General features: G+C 41.9%; 1 protein-coding gene across 1 annotated transcript in view; it reads left to right on the top strand.

Annotated features, from left to right (window-relative positions):
• The window catches only part of ALG14 (ALG14 UDP-N-acetylglucosaminyltransferase subunit), an 83925-nt gene extending 71787 nt beyond the window's left edge, over positions 1 to 12138 (top strand). Inside the window, exon 4 of the mRNA XM_004420810.3 lies at positions 11162 to 12138. Coding sequence (XP_004420867.1) covers positions 11162 to 11392 — 231 coding nt within the window. The 3' untranslated portion in view covers positions 11393 to 12138. The remainder of the gene's footprint in view (positions 1 to 11161) is intronic.
• Positions 12139 to 22991: the final 10853 nt, after the last annotated feature.

A 22991-nucleotide genomic window follows, 5' to 3' on the forward strand; every position in this document is an offset into this window, starting at 1 on the left:
TTGAATGAGTGAATCCATGAATGAGGAAAATGAGACGTGGAATGGATAAGCAGTTTGTCCCTGGTCACATTGCTGTGAAGCAGCCACTCCTGGTCTGGGTGATTGCAAAGCCCTGGTCCATAAGCGCCATGTTGTTCAGCTTCTTGATGGATTATGTGAATGCAGCATGAGCAAGAATATTTTGGCTGAACTGGAGTGATCAGTGTTGTGGTGTCAGTATAGGGAACTATAGGGCCAGCGCCTTACTTACCTTTTTGATATGGTTTAAGAGAAGATGAAAGCTATACCTGGGTAAAGAGAAGTAGGGCAGTAGCTAGGTGGACTGTGGCATGTTCGTGCAGTGAAGCAACTAATGCCTGTGTAGGACCATGGACTGGAAGTAGTGATATAGCTGGAAAAGTAGACCTCAAAATGCTCTATACACAATGATGACAACTCTGAAAATTCTGTGTTAGCAATAGAATTGTAAGAGACCTTGAGGTTCATAAGTACTTGGTGATTCTAGAGTTTAGGATTTATTTGCTTATTTCATGTTAGTCTAGATATCTAGATGTTTCTGTTTAACTGTTACTTCTCAGATGATTAAATATACATCAAAAAGAAGAAATACAGTGTACTATAATGTGAGCCAAGCGAATACGTCATCCCATCTGCTACGCATCCCTTTCCTTCCTGCTGTCCACCTCCACTGATGGCTGACGTTCAGCGCTGCCTTTCCTCAGGCGTCACCCCCCCTTCCAGTCCTCTGACTGTAGCCTCTGTGTGTTACAGACCACCTGCCCTCTGACTGCATTTTCTTCCTTACTCCCTTAATTACTCTCAGATGCTTCTCTATCCGGTTTTCTGAAGCTTTCGTCCCACTGCTCTTGCTACTCTTCGGATGAGGCCTTTTGCGTTTCCTTTCCATACACTGGAGCGCTCACCCGGGCTCTCCTTGCTGCGTAGTCCTCATCCATGTTTCGCTGTCTGCTTCCTGTGCTCACCGTCCAGTGATCTTAGCCCTGCCTGACTGTTCTGACGTGATCCATTCCTTCTCTAACTCTGCATTTGCTGCTCTCAAAGTCTTTCTTCTTCCTATACTAGTCAGGGTTCTTGGTAACAAACTGTAGAAATCCACTCTGGCTGATTGAAACAGAAAAAGAATTTAGTGAAAGGCTATTGAGAGCTCTCAGATTTACCTGGAAAGCTAATGAAGTAGGATTCAAAAACACACAGGGACAAGGTGGGAGCTGAGCAGCTAGAACTACGGCCAAAATTCCATGGCCACAGAGCTGGTTTGGGGGGACACTGCTGCCACCACTGCTGGACAGTGAACGCTGCAGCTGACACCACTGGTACTGGATGCTAGACTCTCCCAATGGCACTTCTGCCGCCAGAACAGATTCTACTCTCCTCCAGCCTTGCTTCTCTGCACCACTAGCTCCTGGTCAGATCTAGGCAGAAACATCTGGCCAAGTGACTGGCCCATCCACCAGCTGCAAAACGGGCCTAGAAAGGAACACCTCACTGGTGCTGTGAGAGATGGGCTCTGCCTGCTGCCGCAATTCATATGGTGGGAAATCGCTCAAACAGACTCCAGGCAGGCACAAAAAAAACAAAACAAAAGACCATATGGCCCATCCCTGATTCATGGCAGTTGTTTTATTAAACTTTCTACAACTTCCTTAAGTCCTTGAAGCTGTTTCTTCTAACCTCTCACTCAGCAAGAACGCTGGAACACAGTTTAATGCAAAATTAGAATCTTAAGGGTCACAGATTTATATACAAAGATGTTTATAAAGCTGATTTAGAATGATTTAGAAGAGCATAAGAAAAAGAGTCAGCCTAAATTTCCAACAATAAGGGAATAGTTATATGAGTTATGAGATATCCATAGGATTAAATATATACAGTCTTTAAAAATCAGGGATTTTTAAAAACTTGTTACAACACAAAAATATAACTGAAAAGAACTTTATATATAAGCTCTCACAATTACGTATATGCGTATATGAACATGTTTTATAGTAAAATATGAATGTATACATAAAGACATACATTGGAAGAGAATACACTAAAATGTTAACAGATTGATGAGATTAGAAGAATCACTTTCCTCTTTATGTTTTTCCTTAGTTTTTGCATTGAGCTGAAAAGTTATTAATATTTAAAAGAAAATCCATTGAGGGCAAACTTTCTGTGCCACCATTTTTATCCTTTATCATATTCTCAGAAAGTATAATATTTCCCAAACCAACCTCAAACTAAATACTCTGAATTCTTGCTCTTTTCTCCTGGTGCTAAAAGAACTCACCCTTTTCTATATAATCGGGTCCTCCCTCCCCACCAGTTTGTCCTCATTGATCTTATGTTCACAGATCATTCTTTCCATTCTATAAACCTTTCCCCAGCCCTGCTTAGCTCACCCAGCTCCTGCTTGAGCTCCCCCCTCCCACATGTTCACTCTTCCCCTGCCCTGTGTTTTAGCCCAAAGATTCACTGAAATAGCCGTCTCGGAGGTTTCCATTAGCCTTCACCAAATCTGAAGCTCTCCTCTCTGTCACTATCTTTGTAGCTTTGTTGGCTGCGAGAAACATTATTGATTATTTCATGATCTTTCACACACTTTTGGGCATAGGCTGCCAGGCGACCTTGTGGTTTTCTTATTTCTCTAAATAAGAAGGTGTATTCCTAAGCACCTTGCCTGACTTTGCTTCCTGTTAAGCCTTACAACCAAGCTCTTCTTCCTGTGTCTCCTGACTATTCCTAGTGTTTGCTCCCTTCCTCATCTTCCCATTTACCTGTCTATGTAGTGAAGCCAATATCCTATAAACTATAAAGTATTGATTTTGATAGAACCTGTGACCTCCATAGAGGCTACCTACCTGAGCCAGCTCACCTTTGACAGTAGACTCCGGTTCTCCAGATTAATCCGTGGCCCTAGAAGCTCAGTAAAACCTTCCCTGCAGCTGTGTTCCTGCAGTTCATAAGCTCTCTCCAGCCTCTCCCTCCACCAGCAAGAAGCTGTCCAAAAGTCTGGTTTTCAGGCCAGTGCCTCAGAGTTGGACTCTGCTTCTCTGCCTGATCTCTTCAGATTGCAGTCCTAATTGGACTGTTCATCTGGCTTTCAGTCTCACCTTCACATGCTCTCTCTTGGATCACCCTCAACTTCACGGTCTCTGACCTTCAAAGCAACCCAGAACCCCAAAGGTCTTGGCCCATATTCTGTGTATGGGGTTCCCACTAGGCTAGGAGTTGAGTTCAGACTACCCAAGTTAAATATGTCTTTTCATACGTGCCAATGTTATGTTTCAGCCAACAGGACTTGACCTGTAGTGACCTAACTCTACAGAACAGTAATCCTCTTGTAACTATTGCTGATCCTTGATCTGGCTCATCTACCCTCATGACTTCATATTTGTATTAGCCCTGACTTCTTTCTGTTTTCTAGACCCATAATTTATGTTATCTTTAGTACATCTCTTGGATTTCCTGCTCTCAGGGAAGTTTATTTATTGGTTTGTTAATTCATCCAGTGGGCACGTATTGAACACCTACCAGTTGGCACTGCAGATGGTCAGAGGCTGCTCGGGGAGTTAGACAAAATAAAGGGCTGTGTCATTTAGGATGCTTTTTATTGCTAGTGACAGAAGTCCTGATTCAAACTGGCTTAAGTAAAAATGGAACGTATTCCCTCACATCCCTTGCAAGTCTAGGAGTAGATCTGCTTTCCTTCAGGCACAGCTGGATTCATGGCTACCTTTGGGACCTAGCCTGTCTTCATCTCTCAGCTCTGCTCTGTTCTGCTTTGTGATGGCTTCATTCTTAAGCTCTCCACAGGGTAGTAGCATAGATGTTAACAGTGCCAGGCCCACATCCTCCTAGGTTCCTATACAGCAGAAAAGGCGCCGTTCTCTCAGCAGCCCCAACAGATGTCCTACTGCGTCCTGTGGTTTCTCACTGGATTATGTGCTCTTCTCTGAATAAATGACTTTTGCCAGGGGAATTCGATGCTCTGACTGGTCAGACTGGAGTCATATGTCCTCTCCTTATAGTTGGGTGTGGAGTCAGCTCTACTCAAGCACTTAAATTGAGAGCAAGGGATACAGTGGTTATCTTGAAGAAAAGGCAAATGGATGTGGGATGGTAAAAAATTAAAAAGCTGTCAGTCACAGCCATTATGTCTATGAGAAGTATGTATGATAGAGTTACAAACAGGGTCAAGTCGGGCAAAGGGAGCATTTGACTCCATATATGATGGGCAAAGAAGGATTCCCTCCTCCCTTACCCCCTCACTCCTTCTTTTCCTTCCTTCGTCCTTTCAACAAAATTTAGTGAGAGCCTATTTTGTTGCAGGTGCAGAGTATAGTTTTTCCTAGAAGTTGACTCTGCCCATACGGAGCTTATAATGTACACCTAGGCATACTTCAGAGATAGTGCAGGTTCGTTTCCAGACCACCACAATAAAGCAAATATCACAATAAAGTGAGTCACACAAATTTTTTAGTTTCCCAGTGCATATAAAATTTATGTTTACAGGGGCCGGCCCGGTGGCGCAGGCGGCTAGGTGCGTGCGCTCCGCTACAGCAGCCCTGGGTTTGCCAGTTCGGATCCCAGGTGTACACCGATGCACCGCTTGTCAGGCCATGCTGTGGCGGCATCCCATATAAAGTGGAGGAAGATGGGTATGGATGTTGGCCCAGGGCCAGTCTTCCTCAGCAAAAAGAGAAGGATTGGCACGGCTTAGGGCCGATGTTCCTCACAAAAAAAAAAAAATGTTATGTTTACAGTATACTGTAGTCTAAGTGTGCAATAGAATTATGTCTAAAAAAACAATGTATGTACCTTAATTTAAAAAATACTTTATTGCCAGAAAATGCTAATCATCATCTAAGCCTTCAGTGAGTCGTGATCTTTTTGCTGGTGGAGGGTCTTTCCTCTAAGCTGATGACTGCTGACTGATCAGGGTGGTGGTTGCTAAAGGTTAGCGTGACTCTTGCAATTTCTTCAAATAAGACAACAATGAAGTTTGCTGCATGGATAGACTCTTCCTTTCACAAACAATTTCTCTGTAGCGTGTGATGCTGTTGGTAGCATTTTACCCACAGTAGAACTTCCTTCAAAATTGGAGTCAATCTTCTCAAACCATGCTGCTGCTTTATCAACTAAGTTTATGTAATATTCTAAATCTTTGTTGTCAGTTCAACAGTCTTCATGGCATCTTCACCAAGAGTAGGTTCCATCTCAAGAAACCACTTTCTTTGCTCATCCATTAGAAGGAACTCCTCAAGTAAAAGTTTTATCGTGAGATTGCAGAAATTCAGTCACATCTTCAGGCTCCACTTCTAATTCTGGGTCTCTTGCTGTTTCTCCCACATCTGCAATTACTTCCTCCACTGAAGTCTTGAACTTCAAGTCATCCATAAGGGTTGCAATCAACTTCTTCCAAACTCCTGTTAATGTTGCTATTTTGACCTCTTCCTGTGAATCCTGAATGTTCTTAATGGCATCTAGAATGGTGAATTCTTTCCAGAAGGTTTTCAGTTTACTTTGCCCAGATCCATCAGAAGAATCACTATCTATGGCAGGTATAGGATTATGAAACATATTTCGTTTTTTCTTTTTTTTTAACCCGAGAGCCTTGGCCAAAGGCTTTTTTTTTTTTTGTGAGGAAGATCAGCCCTGAGCTAACATCCATGCTAATCCTCCTCTTTTTGCTGAGGAAGACCGGCTCTGAGCTAACGTCTATTGCCAATCCTCCTCCTTTTTTTTCACCCAAAGCCCCAGTAGACAGTTGTATGTCATAGTTGCACACCCTTCTAGTTGCTGTATGTGGGACGCAGCCTCAGCATGGCCGGAGAAGCGGTGCGTCGGTGCGCGCCCGGGATCCGAACCCAGGCCGCCAGTAGTGGAGCGCGCGCACTTAACTGCTCGCTAAGCCATGGGGCCGGCCCGCGAAACATATTTCTTAAATAATAAGACTTCAGAGTCAAAATTACTCCTCGAACCATGTGCTGCAGGATGAACGTTGTGTTAGCAGGCATGAAAACATTAATCTCATACATCTCCATCAGAGCTCTTGAGTGACGAGATATTTTGAAAGGAATCTTTTTTATGAGCAGTACATCTCAACAGTGGGCTTAAAATATTTGGTAAACCATGTTGTAAGCAGATGTGCTGTCAGCCAGGCTTTGTTGTTCCATTTATAGAGCACAGGCAGAGTCGATTTAGCATAATTCTTAATGGCCCTAGGATTTTCAGAATGACAAATGAGCAGTGGCATCAACTTAAAGTCACCAGCTGCATTAACCCCTAACAAGCGAGTCAGCCTGTCCTTTGCAGCTTTGAAGCCAGGCATTGACTTCTCCTCTCTAGCTATGAAAGTCCTAGATGGCATCTTCTTCCAATGTAAGGCTGTTTCATCTGCATTGAAAATCTGTTGTTTAGTGTGGTTACTTTCATTAATTATCTTAACTAGATCTTCTGGATAACCTGCTGCAGTTTCCACATCAGCACTTGCTGCTTCACCTTGTACTTGTATGTTATGGAGATGGCTTCTTTTCTTAAACCTCATGAACCAATCTCTGCTGGCTTTAAACTTTTCTTCTGCAGCTTCCTCTCAGTCTTCATAGAATTTAAGAGAGTTAGGGCCTTGCTCTAGGTTAGGCTTTGGTTTAACGGAGTGTTGTAGCTAGTTTGATCTTCTATCCAGGCCACTAAAATTTTCTCCATATCAACAGTAAGGCTGTTTCACTTTCTTATCGTTTGTGTGTTTACTTGAGTAGCACTTTTTTGGGTTTTGTTGTTGTTGTTGTTTTTTCTTGAGGAATATTAGCCCTGAGCTAACATCTGTTGCCAATCCTCCTCTTTTTGCTGAGGAAGATTAGCCCTGGGCTAACATCCATGCCCATCTTCCTCCACTCCATATGTGGGACACCTGCCACAGCATGGCTTGACAAGTGGTGCATAGGTCCACGCGCAGTATCAGAACCCGCGAACCCTGGGCCACCGAAGCAGAGCACACGAACCCAACTGCTATGTCACCGGTCCAGCCCCTTGAGTAGCACTTTTAATTTCCTTCAAGAACTTTTCCTTTGCATTCACAACTTGGCAAAAGGTTTGGTGCAAGAGGCCTAGCTTTCAGCCTGTCTTGGCTTTCGATGTGCCTTCCTCACTAAGCTTAATCATTTCTAGCTTTTGATTTAAAGTGAGAGATGTGCAACTCTTCCTTTCGTTTGAACACTTAGAAGCCATTGTGGAGGGGCCAGCCCGGTGGCACAAGTGGTAAGCACGCGCGTTCCGCTGCAATTGGCCGGGGTTTGCCAGTTCGGATCCCGGCGCGCACCCACACACTGCTTGGCAAGCCATGCTGTGGCGGCATCCCATATAAAGCAGAGAAAGATGGGCATGGATGTTAGCCCAGGGCCAGTCTTCCTCAGCAAAAAAAAAAAAAGAGGAGGAGATTGGTGGATGTTAGCACAGGGCTGATCTCCTCAGAAAAAGAAAAAGAGAAGCCATTGTGGAGTTATTCATTGGCCTAATTCAATATTGTATCTCAGGGAATAGAGAGGCCCAAGGAGAGGGAGAGAGACAGAGGAATGGCTGGTCAGTGGAGCAGTCAGAACACACACAACATTTATCAGTTAAGTTCACTGTCTTGTATGGGCACAGTTCCTGGTGCTCCAAAACAATTCCAGTAGTAACATCAAAGATCACTGATGACAGATCACCATAACAAATATAATAATAATGGAAAAGTTTGAAATATTGTGAGAATTACCAAAATGTGACACAGAGACATGCAGTAAGCAAATGCTGTTGGAAAAATTGTGTCGATAGACTTGCTCAAAACAGGGTTGGCAGAAACCTTCAATTTGTAAAAAAAAATGCAATATCTGTGAAGTGCAGTAAAGCGAAGTGCAGTAAAACGAGGTACACCTGTAGTGAAGAAGAGAGGTAGTAAGAGATATGGGGCTGCATTTATTGAGAATTTATATTTTAAGAAATAGAAATGTAAAAATATTTCTGTGTTTTTTATAAAATTAAACAGACAGCTCCAACTATTACATTGTTTAACATCTTTTTTACCAAGGCTGTCTCAATAAATTATTTTTTGTTCAGTGCTTGGAATAAGTTTCTCCAACATGCTTCATTAAATAATGGAAATGCCATAATCCACAATTTAAAATTTTTTGCCTAGGCTGTTGTAAAATTCAGAGTTAAAACCTCTGCTTAATTAAAAGTAACCTTCCTTAACCTAAGTTTTCCTTGAGATTAGTTTGCTGTTTTGTTTTAATACTTTGTTCATGGTTTTGTGGTTTTATTGTTCCTGGGACTTTTGTAGGAAGGTACCTCAAAATATAAAGATACAACAGAGATAAACTAACAAAATACCTTTAATTTCCACTTTTACCTTAACAGTCTCTGCTTTTGATCTATGGCAGGTTGTTAATGCACCAATGCCCAGTCATTTCTCCTCCTATATACAGACATCTCTATTAATGTATTCACAGCTTGTGTATAAAAGGTCAACAGGATATTGAAATGAACACAGATGGAGATGTATATTTTTTTAAAAAAAACAAACGTGAAAATATTTTTATGATGTTCAAGATCCAACAAGCAATCTTTATATTATTTTTTGGCTGTAGGTTTTATTTTGTTGGTACCATGGAAAAAAAGATGAGAAAAGCAACACAAATAACCCAAGGATTAGGGAATACATTAATACGGTGGTTCTCAACTGGAGACATTTGGCAATGCCTGAACACATTCTTGATTGTCTGGAATCTTGTGGGTAGAGGCCAGGGGTGCTGTTAAACATCCTACAATGCACAGGACAAGCTCCCACAATGAAAAATCATCCAGTCCAAAATGTCAATAATGCCACTGTTGAGAAACCTCGCATTAATAGGATTTTTAGAATTCTAAACCCTAAAAGGATTCAGAACAGTGTTGTAATTTAGGCTTACGACAAAACTAGAGGCAAATTAGAGTCATGGGATTACAGATCCTGGAGCTGGCAGGGAATATCATTGAGTCCAATCTCTGTATTTTCTACATACGGTAACTGAGTCACATAGGAAGAAGTGACCTAAAGCAATAGATCTCCTCCATCTCCTAAACATGGGATCGAGCAACTTGCCCAATCTCTCTGTGACTTGGTTTCCTATTCTGCAAAAAGGGATAATAAAACCTGCCTAACATGATTACTGGCAGGATTAATTAAAATAATACATGTGAAATGTTTGGTGCAGTATCTGGCCACAGTGCGTTAGTAAATAGCAGTGAGGGCTGAGGTGGTGATCACTGGTTCCTGTTGTTGTCCAGGGTCACAGAGCTGACTCGAAGCTTATTTAATCCTGTCCTCCTGACTCTCAGTCCCATTTTCTTTCTGTTACGCTGCCTGGACGGTCTATGAAGAAAGATTATAGGGGCAACTCAGAGCAGATTAAAGAAGACTGGTCTGGAGAGCAGTTTAGTAGCTGGTAATTCAAGAGAAAATCTGAACAACAGCTCTCCGTGAAAGACAGACAGGGTTTAACTTGTAGGTAGGAGCTTTAAGGAAGGTATAAGAAAGATTGGTTCCTGCCTGAAACAGGCTGCCCTCCCTTTTCCCAAAGTTCTGTGAATGGTGTTCCAGGTGGTCACCCCTTCAGGAAGGGCAGAGCCTAGATCAGATGATTTTATCAAACCCTTACATCCCTGCCCATGTCTTACTGCCCTGCCAGGATGGCTGTCTATCATGGAGAGTCCCTGAAATGCCAGGATGGTTAGACAGTGTATCTGGGAACCTTTCAAGTCTAAGATTCTCTGATGTCTAATGAGTTTTGTGGACTTTGGGCTGGAAAGATCATGTGACATTGTAAATAATGCCCAATAGGCATGTGTAGACAACCACAAATCCTGTTTTATGATTTGTGGAGTAAAAAATGCTTTTTTAGGCTTTACTAATTCAGTCAATATGAGCATATGATTAAGATGTTGTGCAAAACGCTTTTTCCCTCTGAAAATAATAATAAATTATCTTACCAACAATTCTGTGAAATAGATTTGTTCTCATTTTCTTAAAAGACTTACAAAAATTCTTTGCAGTTGCTCTATGAGTTGAATTTTTATTTTTCTTGTTGAGTTTACCAACTAAATTGTTCTTTGTGGGTTTTTTAAATTGAGATGGAATTGATATATGACATTGTGTAAGTTTGAGGTGTGCAACATGTTGGTCTGATACATGTATATATTGCATAATGATTATTACAGTAGCGTTAGCTAGCACCTTTATCATGTCACGTAATTACTTCTTTTTTGTTTTGAGAACAATTAATATCTAGTCTGTTAGCAACTTTGAAGTTTATAATACAGTATTGTTGACTATAATCACTATATTGTGCATTAGATCTCCAGGACTTATTTATCTGCTAGTTGCTAGTTTGTACCCTTAAACAACATCTCCCCAATTCATTGCCCCACCCCAAACCACCTAAACTGTTTTTAACCAGTGGCTTTCTATGAAAATTAGCAGAATTCAAAAGCATTTTAACTCTCTGGATTACAAGCATAGATTAAATTCACTTGAGGGAAAATCTCATTCATTTAGTAGCCTTCTCTCAAATATCCCATTTGTTGGATTGAACTCCTAAAATGATAGTACATCCCATAAAAATATTCTACGTTAGTCATTTAAAGACATTTTATCCTACATCTTACATGTCAGTGCTCCAACTATTATAAAGATTATTTTTAAAAATCAACAAGAACAAGTTGATACATGAGAAAACAATGAATCATGGCTGATTTTATCTGTTTTCTACATGTTTGTGTGACATTCAAGATCTACAAAGCATTCAGAGAAAAGCAACACACTCCCATCTAATGAGTGCTGGCTGAGCACCAAGCACTGTGCGGCACATCTCCCGTAGCACGGGGCAGGCCACACGGGCACAGAGAAGTTCAGTGATTTCCCCAAGTCACACAGTCGGTAAGCAGGAGAGCCAACAGCACAGCCCCGCCTGGCTCCTGAGTGCGTAGGTTTGCTCCATACTAGATCTTGACAAGGAATAATTCAAGACTTAGAATGATAAAAGAAAAATTCCCTCTAAGATTTGACTGTTTTTAATTTAAAATGTCTCATTTAGATTAGTATTCTGTATTTTGATTTGACCTTCAACTTTTTTTTTTTAAGGTGTTGTGTAATGGACCAGGAACATGTGTTCCTATCTGTGTATCTGCCCTTCTCCTCGGGATACTAGGAATAAAGAAAGTGATCATTGTCTACGTTGAAAGCATCTGCCGAGTAGAAGATTTATCCCTGTCCGGAAAGATTCTGTTCCACCTCTGCGATTACTTCATTGTTCAGTGGCCGACTCTCAAGGAGAAATATCCCAAATCTGTGTACCTTGGGCGAATTGTTTGACGAATGACTTACTGCTTTAGAATTTTGCAGTCGACGATATTTATAATTGGGGGAAAAAAACTACGTATTTACTTTTAAGGCTTCTGAAAGTTCTGAGAATTATTGGTGATCAGGAGTGAAAAATGTGTAAATAACCCAGTGAAGAAACTGGGTTATTTCTAAGAGAGTGCTCTTAGAAAACAAACGTTAATAAACCATGAAGTATTTATGCCTCTGTGCACCAAATTTCTTTTCTATATAACAATATTTATCACTATTTGCAAGTTATCTTCTGACTTGTTTTAGAAATATTTTTCCTAGAACTAAATATAGAATTTGTATGATTAATAACATTTCCTGTTCTACAGCTGTTCTTTTATTTTTTACAGTATTCTGCATTGTAAAAAGAAAAGAAAAAGAAAGGTATCTCGTGGTTTTTGTTCAGATACAACAGGCTCCATTTCCTGTATGGAAGCAGTGCAGTCCCTAGTGAATCCTCTCAGCATAAAGAAAACAGTTACATTACATTGGCTTCATGACAATTTGTAATCCACAGGCTTCCAGAACCTCGAGCCTAACCCAGTATCTTTTTTTGTTCTTCAGTTTTGCTTTGTGAGTTGTTGGCCTCAATCCAGAATATCTTTTAAAAAAACTCTTGTTTAATTGTTAAATTAAAAGGTGACTACTGTCAGAGTAATAAAAACATGATTCTGTTTATCAGAAATCCAAACTCGCCAAACATTAAAAAAAATGTTTTAGTAAATTCACGACGTCATGGCTGTAGTTGTCTCTGGCATTTTGAGATGTTTAGGCTTGGTAGAATATATATTTACTAAACATTTGTATAGTGCTTGCTGTATGCCAGGTATTCTTCTAAGCACTTTTCAAATATTAACTCATTTAATCCTGATAACAATTCGATGAGGTAGGGACTGTTATTATCACCATTTTACAGATAATTTGTCCGAGATCACATGACTAGTAAGTGGCAAAGCCAGGATTCAAGCCCAGGCAGCCTGGCTTGAGAACAAAGCCAGTTTCATGGGCACGTGGCCTGTGTAGTCACGTGGGGACCCACACTTAGGAGGGCCCTGCGTTGGTTTAATACTCGGCTGTCACTCTCTTGAATTTCTTAATATATTTTGAACAAAGGAACTACGTTTTATTTTGTACTGGGCCCCACAAATTATTTAGCTGGTCCCGCTTGAGAATCTGTGCTCTGAATGATGCCATGTCAACTACAACAGAAGAACCACACCCAGTGCGTGGCCTGGCCCAGGGAGCTCCTCAATAAACAGGAACTCATTCCCCTCCCTCTAGGCTCTGCTCCTTTAACAAGGCAACACACACGGAGAAGACCTCTTGTAGTATTTGACTTTTTTATTTTTTACTCTTAAATCTTTTTCATAAGTTTGATTTAAATCTAGTAAAGAAATGGTAAGAAATTGATGAAGAGAGTGTGTTTTAGTGAAAAGAGGCAGGATCACCCAAGATGATGTGAAATTAAAAAGCAGAGGTTGATCTAGCATTTCTTGTTCTTTTAGAAAATCTCCTTCTCTGAGTAAAGTAGGCGCATCTGTCGTCAGGACATTTTCCTAGGTTTTTGGCTGGAGAAACGCACAGCAGAAGACTCTCAGAACAGTGAAAGCTCTTTGCTGCCTGGATTCAGTGGCCATGGGGCAGCCAAGCAGTCGTTCATCGTATTTTTGACCTGAGATCTCAGATCTCAGGTTCTGGCTCTGTTTCCACTGACGGAAAGACCTGGAATATCAGCTTATTTGTGTGGTTCCACCAGGAGCTGAGATGAAGTAAGTCTCAACTTTTCCAGAGAGAAAGTAGTTTTTTAGGGACAGCAGCACATGCATTTTATTCATCTTTGAATTTCTGTCTGCTCTGTACTTTGTTCCTAAGTGCACTAAGCAAATAGTTGATGAGTGAAATTGGACTGCATTCAGTTCCATTAAAGCCTGTCTGTGCTCCAGGGTGGCTTCCCTGGGCCCCTGCAGGTAATCCTGCTGCAGAGGCTCCTGTCAGGCCAAGCTTCCAATGCTTAGGCCACGGACAGCTGTAGAAAAGATGCCATGATTTTTTCCAGAAACATATGTCCCAGATGTTTTGCGATGTCTTAACTTAGTGGTTAGCCTGGAATGTCGGAGAAGGAGTCTGTGTGTTATATCACTAAAAGTTTAGAAACATCTTCCTGCGTTCAGGCTGCTGTGCGCACATTCAGAGCCAGGCTGAAGCACATGTTATCACGCCTTCTTGCTTGGTTCCAGATTATTTGGTAAACAAGTGCACGCTCTGCCGTGTGTTATTGTTATGGCTAATTCAAGTCCTCAAGGTCACACTAGCAAAGGGGGCTGGTTTGAGATGATAGTAGGGGCCACAGTCTCCCTGCTGTACATCTCTGTGGCATTAAGAAAGATAGTGCTCTGGTCTCAACTCAAGCTCAAGAAGATCAGTAGCTAGCTGGTCCTTTCCAGTTTCTCTTAAAACACTCTGGAATGTAGCTTTTACTGGAAGAGACTGTCAATGAAAAATTAATTGCATCAGTCTTAAAGTGACAGGCAGGGAAACCACACATCCTGCCCACACCTACTTCCCTGGAAGATTTTTATCTATAGTTCAGCTGTCCTGAAGGGTCTCAGCAGCTTGCCAGGTCAGAAAATCTAGCTGTTGCAAATAGGACATCCAGAAGTCAGTAGAGGAAGCTTTACCCTGGAACGAAGAGTGCTGTGAAACCGTGTCAACAAGAGGAATGTTGTACAATTTTGAATTGAATAGCAAGAGGTCCTTGCTAGAAAGGAGATGACCCAAGCTTCCCCTGACAAAAGCAACTTGAAACACGTTGTTTATTTGGCCTTCCAGAGATAAGTTAAAATTGGGAATGTACTACTCCTTACTGTGCGGTTCTTAGGTTGAGTCAGTGCCTTATTTCTTCTGAAAAGCCCCGTCTCACCAAAAGGAGTTTGACGGTAATGTAGTAAGCATCTTTATCCACAATAAACACGTCATCGTGAGTGTTAAAGAAGATGGCCCTTCTCCGTACAGCTCAGCATTCAGGGCCTTGTGGGGTTCCTTCCCCACGATTTCAGCTCCGGCACACAATGAGCAGACACCCAGATTGTCCTGTCTGCCCTGAACTTTATTCTGTTTAGGCCCATCCCTCTAGCACGCTGAAAACAAATTTTCTACAGTTGTGTTCTTGTTGCCAACTCACTTTAAATATGGATCTGACATAGCTCCTGCTTTTCCCCCCAGAGTAGTGAACTGATGCTAGCCTCTGTCATACCTCTCAAACAACAAAGTTTGGAATAATTTTTGTTTTTTACTCTCTTTCCTTAATCCACATATAATTGGTTGCCTTCTTTTTTTTTTAATATCCCCAGAATTTTCCCTTGTCTTTTGGTCCTCTTCTCTCCTTGTTGTCTGAATTCACCTATTGATTCTGCCCTTGAACTAGTTCGTATCCACCCTTTCCTTTTCAGTCCCAGCTCACAGTCTAAGCTACTTCAACATAAATTCCTTGTTTTATTAGCACATTTTTTTGAGGAACTGCCGCATCGAGAGTTTAGGTAATTTATCCAAGACTTTGTAACTAGAAAGTGGCAGGGCTGGGATTTGAACCAAAGCACTCTAGCTCCAGCCAGACTTAATGTTAGGTTTGGGAAAAAAAAAAGAGCTAGAAAGGAAATGAATGGGGAGCTGTGATGGAGAATAAGGTGCTGGGTGCTCTAGATAGGGATCTCAGGAAAGGCCTCTCTAAGAAAGGGATGATTCAGCTGAGACCTGAAGGATAATGCCTTATCTGTCCTCCTCCTCCAATTCCCCTCCCAGCCGACATTTCGCCTCTCCCGTCAAGTCCTCCTGTCGCCCACAACCTTGTCTCAGCAGCTGCTTCTCTGAATACCTCTGTGGCGTAGCCACCCATACCGAAGGTTAGCGCTGAGTTCCATACCATCATACCGCAATACCTTGTACTCGGAAACACCTGTGGAGGGAAGAAGTGAATGATTTTGCTAATTGTTTCTTTATGTTTGCCTTACTTCAGGGACTATACTTCGTACTACTTTTGTATCCTTGCTCCGCTCTTGGTCATACCCACCACAGTTCTGGACAAAATGTAGGCATTGACTAAACATGTAAATTCTTATACCTTCTGGCTCTGTCTAGACCTGCTTAGTTACATCCTCATTCATGAGACTAATGGTTCTCAAAATTTTTGGTCTCGGGACCTCATTACACTGTTAAAAATTATCGAAGACCTCGATGAACTTATGTTTACGTGGGCTATATTTGTCAATATTTACCACATTAGAAATTAAAACAGAGAAATTTTTTAAATACAAGAATACACAAAGACATTCCATTAGCCATCAGAGCTAATGGTACCATCATACATTATGTAGCATCTAAAATCTATAAAATCCTGAGAATGAGTAGGAAAAAGGCAAATAACATCTGAGTATTATTATGAAAATAGTTTTGACCTCATGGACCCCTGAAAATGTCTTAAAGACCTCCAGGGTTCCCTGGGCCACATTTTAAAAACTGCTGCTTACATAATGGCACAGCAGTGACTTCATCTCCTCTCACAGCTTTTAGTCAGTCAGTGATCTATGTATTAGTTTTCTGTTGCTGTGTACCAAATTGCCAGAAATTTAGTGGTTTAAAATAACATGTGTTATCTCATAGTTCTGTAGGTTACAAATGCAGGCAGGGCTTAACTGGTTCCCTACTGAGTCTCACAAGGCCGTATTCAAGGTGACGGCCAGGGTTGGGTTCTGATCTGGAACTCTGGATCCTCTTCCAAGCTCGTTCAGGTTGTTATTGGCAGAATTCAGTTCCTTGTGGTTGTAGGACTCATGGTGACCTGTTTCTTAAAGGCCAGCAGGAGAGTCTCTACTGCTGCTTGTTCTCTTTTAAGGGCTCACATGATGGGGTCAGACACACCTAAGATAATCTCCTTTATAATTAACTCAAAGTCTCCTGGTTAGGGACCATAATTATAACCACCAAATCCCTTTTGCCATATTAATGTAACATAATCAGGGGAGTGATATCCCATGATATTCACAGGCCCCACCCATACTTCAGGATGGGGGATTATGAGAGTGTGGACACCATGGAGTGGAATATTGGGGGCCATCTGAGAATTCTGCCAACCATAGTCTGTCAGGGGTTTTTTGTTTTGTTTTGAAGAAAAAAACTTTTCTTTTAACCTTTCACTTAGACTGCTCAACTCCTGCCTTAGTATCCAAGTTCTCTAATTTTTTTCTAAAGGGGAAATTCATGTCTTCCAAACACGATCCCTTTCTAACAAGACATTCAATGCCTTGGTTTGTTTACTTGTCAAATAGGCATAGCAATGTTACCCCTTATGGAGTTCTTGTGAGCATCAAACTAGATGGTGCATGTATTGCCTTTACCACAGAGCCTGACGCATAGTAAGCCCTCAGTAACCTTATGTCTCCAAGTAACCAAGGTGGCTTCCTTGCTGTGTTAGGGGCCTGAATGAGGGGTCTCCTTAAACTAAGCACAGCAACAACTTCCCACCCTCTGGGATGGCTACAGTCAAAAAAAGCGGAAAATAACGAGTGTGGCCAAGGATGTGGAGAAATTGAAATTGCTGGTGGGACTGCAGAATGGTTCAGCAACTGTGGAAAACAGTTTGGCAGTTCCCCAAAAGATTAAACATAAAGTTACCATATGACCCAGCAATTCCACTCCTAGGTACATGCCCCAGAGAATTGAAAACATGTTTACACAAAAACTTGTACACAAATGTTCATACCAGCACTATTCATAATAGCCAAAAAGTGGAAACAAGCCAACTGTCCACCAACTAATGAATGGATTATGTGGTATATCCATACAATGGAATATTATTCAGTCACAAAAAGGAATGAAGTCCTAATGCATGACATGCTACCACATGGATGAATGAACCTTGAAAACATGCTATGTGAAAGAAGCCAGTCACAAAAGACCACATATGATATGATTCCATTTATATGAAATGTCCAGAATAGGCAAATCCATTAACAGAAAGCAGATTCGTTGTTGCCAGGGACTGTGGGAGAGGGGAATGGGGGTGACTCCTACCGGATATGGGATTTCTTTTGGGGATGATGAAAATGTTCTGGACTTAGATAGTGGTGATGGTTATACAAATCTATGAATGCACTAAAAACCGCTGAATTGCACACTTTAAATGGGTGAATTTTATGGTTATGTGAATTATTTCTCAGTGAAAAAAACTATCAACAATAGTAAAGGAATCTATCCATATATATTTGTGGATGTGTATATAGATGAAAAAAGACAAAACAAAACAAAAAAACTAAGCAGCCAGGAAGCTGCTACAGGGAGTAGTTTTGTTTACTGTGATTCCATCTCTGCCCTCGGGCAGAGACTAAACACAGACCAAAGGTACTGGAGACAAAACGTGGCTATTGGGGAAGGGCTGAGTAAGAAGGGGATGCAAAGAGCCTAGTGAGGGGGTCTGGGGGAAGACGATGGTCTCAGCATGAAATAACACCCTCTCCCACCTCATTGCTAAAGATGCCTCATTAAACAGCCTCACACCAGTAGAGCCAAGACGACTGAGTGAATGGTATTTTCCAAAGTGCCATCCACATGCTCTTCTGCAGTGTGACCGGCCACTTCCCCTCAAGAGGTAGAGCCTGGCTGCTCTCTCTTTGAATCTAAACTGGCCTGAGTGACTTGCCCGACCACTGAAATGCAGCAAGAGTGGGAAATGACGTTCTGACTTGGTCTCTTGACGTGCTTGCCCTCTGGACTCTCCCCCTCGGGATGCCCCCTCAGAGCCCAGCCACCATAGTGTGAGAAGCCCAAGCCACACAGAGAGGCCACGTGTCGGTGTTCACAATCGCATCTGAGTATAGACTTCGAGTCATCTCAATCCAGGTGCTGGACACGTGAGGGATGAAGCTTCCAGGTGATTCCAGCCCTGCCATTTGAGTCACTCCCAGCCTTTCTAGGCCTCCCAGTTGACGCTCTGACACCGTGGAGCAGAGAAAAAGCCCTCCTTTCTGTGCCGTTTCAGTTTCTGATCCACAGAGTCCACAAGCAGGACTAAATTGTGGCTGTTTTCTGCCACTAAGTTTTAGGGGAATTTGTTACAAAGCAACAGGTAATTAGAACAATAACCTTTCAGAAGGAGCTGGTCCCTCCAAAATTTGATTATTTTGGCTTACTATTAGGAGAGGAAACGATCTCTCACCCCCAAGGCAAAAGGAAGAAAATGTATTTTTACACCATGGATAGAAAGACTTTTTTCCTCCTGCTCCTTGGCCTGCATGTAACAGTGAAACAGAAACCAATGAATTCTTTTCAATCTTTTAACCATATGTAGATGAATAAGCAAATTGTTGGACTTTATTCCTAATCTCTTTTCCTTTGCTGTGTAACTGAGGGTTTTTTTTTTTCCACTCTAATAAACTTTAGCATTTAAACAGAAGTCATGTGTCACATACATGACGATTAGCAGCAGGAATGTCGAAAAAGAGATAGCTGCTGAACACGAAGCCTTAATTAATAGCCAAGCCATTCAACTGAAAATAAGAACAATGTCTCTGGCAGCAAAATGTGAAATCTTTTTTCTGTCTAACTTGGAATCTTTTTTTTTTTTTTTCCTCTCAGTCTTTTTAGGATAATGATTTAAAATTCAATGACTGTGAAGAGAACTTTTTAAAGTTTTCGGTTGAGCTCTAGTGATTAAGTGCAGTAATCTGTCAATGACATCAAGTAAGTGCGCCCTCCCCATCCCTGGGTCCCTGAGTGAATTGCCGACGCCCAGAAGATGCAGACTGAGACTAGTGCTGGAATCAAACCGGAGGGAAACCGAGCAGGATGAAGGAGTCTGGAATGACAGTCTTCTCCTCTCTCAAAAACAAGGGAAAGAAGTTTCACTCTTCAAAGAAAAGGGAAAGAAAACAAGGCTTTTATGGAAATACCATACACAGAGTTGGCAGAAATTCAGCAAGGAATAAAAAGTATCCAAAATGTTCCTTTATTCCGTTCCAGCCTGGCAGCCAAATTAAAAGAGGCTCTATTTTCAAGCTGATTTGTCCTGAATTCTCTGGACCTGTAACCATGCAAGGCCTCTAGAAGGGCCAGTCTTTGCTCTCTCAACTCCCCAATCAAACAAGCTGAGTCTAAACAGCCAGAGGGAGAGAGAGCTTAAAATGTTCCTCAAGATCTTACAGAAAACAAAGTATTTATGGATGAAATGATAAAAGGTCTGAGATTTAATTCAAAATCCATTGCCAGAGCAGGAAAGAAGGGGAGTTTATAGATGAAACAGAATTAGCCATACATGATCTCTGTGGAAGCTAGGGGGACAGTGGGTACACGGGGCATCATTATACCAAACTCGCATCATATTTTCCCCCCTACCTTCATATATGTGTGAACATGTCCATAATTAAAAGTTTTAAAAATATAAATCATGTAAGAAATCTTCAAATGCTAAAAAGTCGAGGAATGTATTTGTTACCGAACCAAATGGGCTCGCCTCTTGGTGAGCTAAATAAGACTCTACACCAGTGGAAGTTGTCTAACAAAGTAAAGTGTAGTTGCAGTAAACAGGAGGCCATGAGGAATCAGTTCCAAAGTCATGGCATCCCAGAACAAAGGAAAGCAGGAACTTTTATTTGGTTGGGGAATGAATATTCAAAAGGGAGAGGAGGGTACTCACTTGCACAGGCTCAGTTGGAGAACACGCTTCCACATAATGAGGCCTAAGCTCCTCCTGGAGAGATCTTTGCATTAAAAATAAGGTGAAGATAGTGGGCATAGCTCTTGTGGTGAGGCTTGGTCAGTTTCAGGATGGGTGATGGTTACATCTCCTTAACAAACAAAAGGAAAAGAAACAACGTGGAAAAACAGTTAATTGCTTCCAAACTCACCTTTGAGTTTCTCCAGGCACCTAGTTGATGACATGTTGATTACAGATAAAATGAAATAAACTAGGTTTTAAAATAAGAACAAGAAAGGAAATTTTTAAATTACTGTTATTTCATGTTTAACTCATGAATAGAAATTCAGTCCTTGGGGCCAGCCCGGTGGCATAGCGGTTAAATGCACGCGCTCCGCTGCTGGCGACCCGGTTTGGGATCCAAGGCGCACACCGATGCACCATTTGTCCGGCCATGCTGAGGTGGCATCCCATATAAAAAGTGGAGGAAGACAGGCACAGATGTTAGCCCAGGGCCAGTCTTCCTCGGCAAAAAAAGGAGGAGATTGGCATGGATGTTAGCGCAAGGCTGATCTTCCTCACCAAAAAAAAAAAAAAAAAAAAAAAGGAAATGCAGTCCATCTGCAAATCTGATTCCTGAACCAGAATAGGTTTTTCTGACTTAAAACAGTCAGTCCTGGCCCTTCCAAAACACTGCTGTCAAGGACAAAATGTCACCTTCTTTATCCATATAAGGGCTGTGCTTCTCACTGTTCAGTAAATATTTGAGGTGTTCCAACATCACCTTGAAGAGACGTTCAGAGGAGGCTGACGGGCCCTGACTCCCACTGAAGACGTCCCCTTTCTCCAAGGACACACTCCCCGCCCCATTTCGGAAGATTGTGATAGCACAAGTCACCTCTGTGGACCGTGAATGTTAAAGTTGGTACTGACCCCAAACTCTCGGTGCTGCTGAAGAGATTGCAGTGTGGAGCAAAGGGGAGGCAGCTGGGTGGTGAGAGCCCCGGGTCCGGGTTCTGGCTTTGCCACTATGCATGTGTTTAATCATGATTGATTGTAATATTTCTGTGTTTCCTCACCACAAGCATGAAGGATTTGGACGAGATCATCCTTGAGATCCCTTCCAACAATAGTACTGCCACCATAGTAATGATAGCCTCCATCATTTATCCAGTGCTGGTGCCACACCAGCTACTGCACTAACCACAGCATTGACTCATCTAATCCGCAGACCCAGGCCCTGGGGGCCGCACTTCAGAGACCCCTGTCCTTGCCACTTCCCTCCTAGGAGGCAAGAAGGCTGTGACCTTCCTGAGTCCACACTCCCTTTCTAGACCAAGCTTTGGCTGCCTGGGACTCCAGAATTCCCTGCCTTGATGGCCCAAGTCTGCTTCTAGGGCTTGCATGGGCGTCTTCTGCAGGTATGCCCTCCCCGGAGTGGCTTACAGCGGTGCAGAGTGTGGAAGGATTAGGACCTGCAGGCTGCGGGATGGACACTAGGTTGGAAGGTGGACACTGTGCACGAGACTCCTCCCACCATACATAAGGCTCCTCCCACCATGCACGGGCTCCTCCCGCCTTACATAAGGCTCCTCACAGTGTGAGATGAACCAGGTAGATAGAGAGGGGAGATGGGCTGTGGGCCAGGGGTTTTGTTTGTACTCTTGCCTGGGGTCCTGTGAATGTTAGGGGTGGGCCTAGTGAGGTAAGTACTGTTATTATTACCACCTCTGTTTTACAGAGAATGAAACAGAGATGCAGAAAGCTTGAGTAATTTGCCTGAGGCCACACAGCTGGTGAGTGGCAGAGCCAGGGCTCAGACTGCAGTCTGTGATTCCACGCTCTTCCCTTTCATGCTGCCACCCAACAAATCCGCAGAATCGGCAGATCCCCCAGGCTCTCATGAGACACAGAGACAGTCCTGAAAAGCAGTCTTCTGCCAGTCGAGTTGCTTTTCTGCTCCGTACTACATTATTGGTGCCAACTGAGAATATGGCCGACAGCAGTGGTAGCAAAGCCTCATCCAGAAAAAGTTACCCTCGGAAGTTGATTCAACAGAAAAGTATTTGATACAAGAGTATGACAGTTAATCCTATGATTTCACTTTTTGTTCTGAACTTCTGACCCACAGCTGCTAGTCCAACCACGGAATATCAAGAAGGTACCTTAACTAGATTTTAACCCTGTTAAACAAGTGTTTGGCCAATCAAATAAGTAGGTCTTTGTTGATTTCCTTTAAACTCTAAAACCAGGATATTACTTCTAATATGGTAAGACTCTCGCCTTCCCTCCAAGGACATCTTGAGGCACAGAAATAAAATCTGACCAAACATACTTTCAATTACTATTCATAATGAAATGCCCAGCAAATTATAGGTAATTTGAAAAAGCAAATTTCTGAACAAAGCCATAAAAATATTTCTTGCAGTATTTTTAGAAGGCATAATTTGACGTACTTAATAGCAAGGAGTCAATTTAGTTATGTTTTGAATACTAACCACAAATTTCTAAAGTTCGTAATAAGAATAGTAGCTAACAGTAGTGAGGTCTTGTGTGCCAGGCACAATTCTCTGTCTTTTACGTGTATTTGCTCACTTGATCCTCACAACAACCTTATGAAGTAGTTGGTATTATGATTGCTTCTTTACAGATAGGGAAACTGAGATACAGAGACGTTAGTAAGCTTAGAACTAAGATTATACACGAAGGATTTATCAAAGTACTGTTCATAATAGAAAAATGTTGGAAACAATCCAAATTGGAAAATGCTTAATAAATTATGATATGTCCACATAATGGACTATCATGCAGTCATTAAAAATCATGTTATTGATGAATATTTAAAGGCATAGAAAAATGCTTAAAATGTTACATTAAATAAATTTTTGTGTGTGTGTG

Source organism: Ceratotherium simum, chromosome 2, assembly GCF_057802395.1.
Source record: "Ceratotherium simum simum isolate JZ-2026a chromosome 2, ASM5780239v1, whole genome shotgun sequence".
NCBI classification, from domain to species: domain Eukaryota; kingdom Metazoa; phylum Chordata; class Mammalia; order Perissodactyla; family Rhinocerotidae; genus Ceratotherium; species Ceratotherium simum.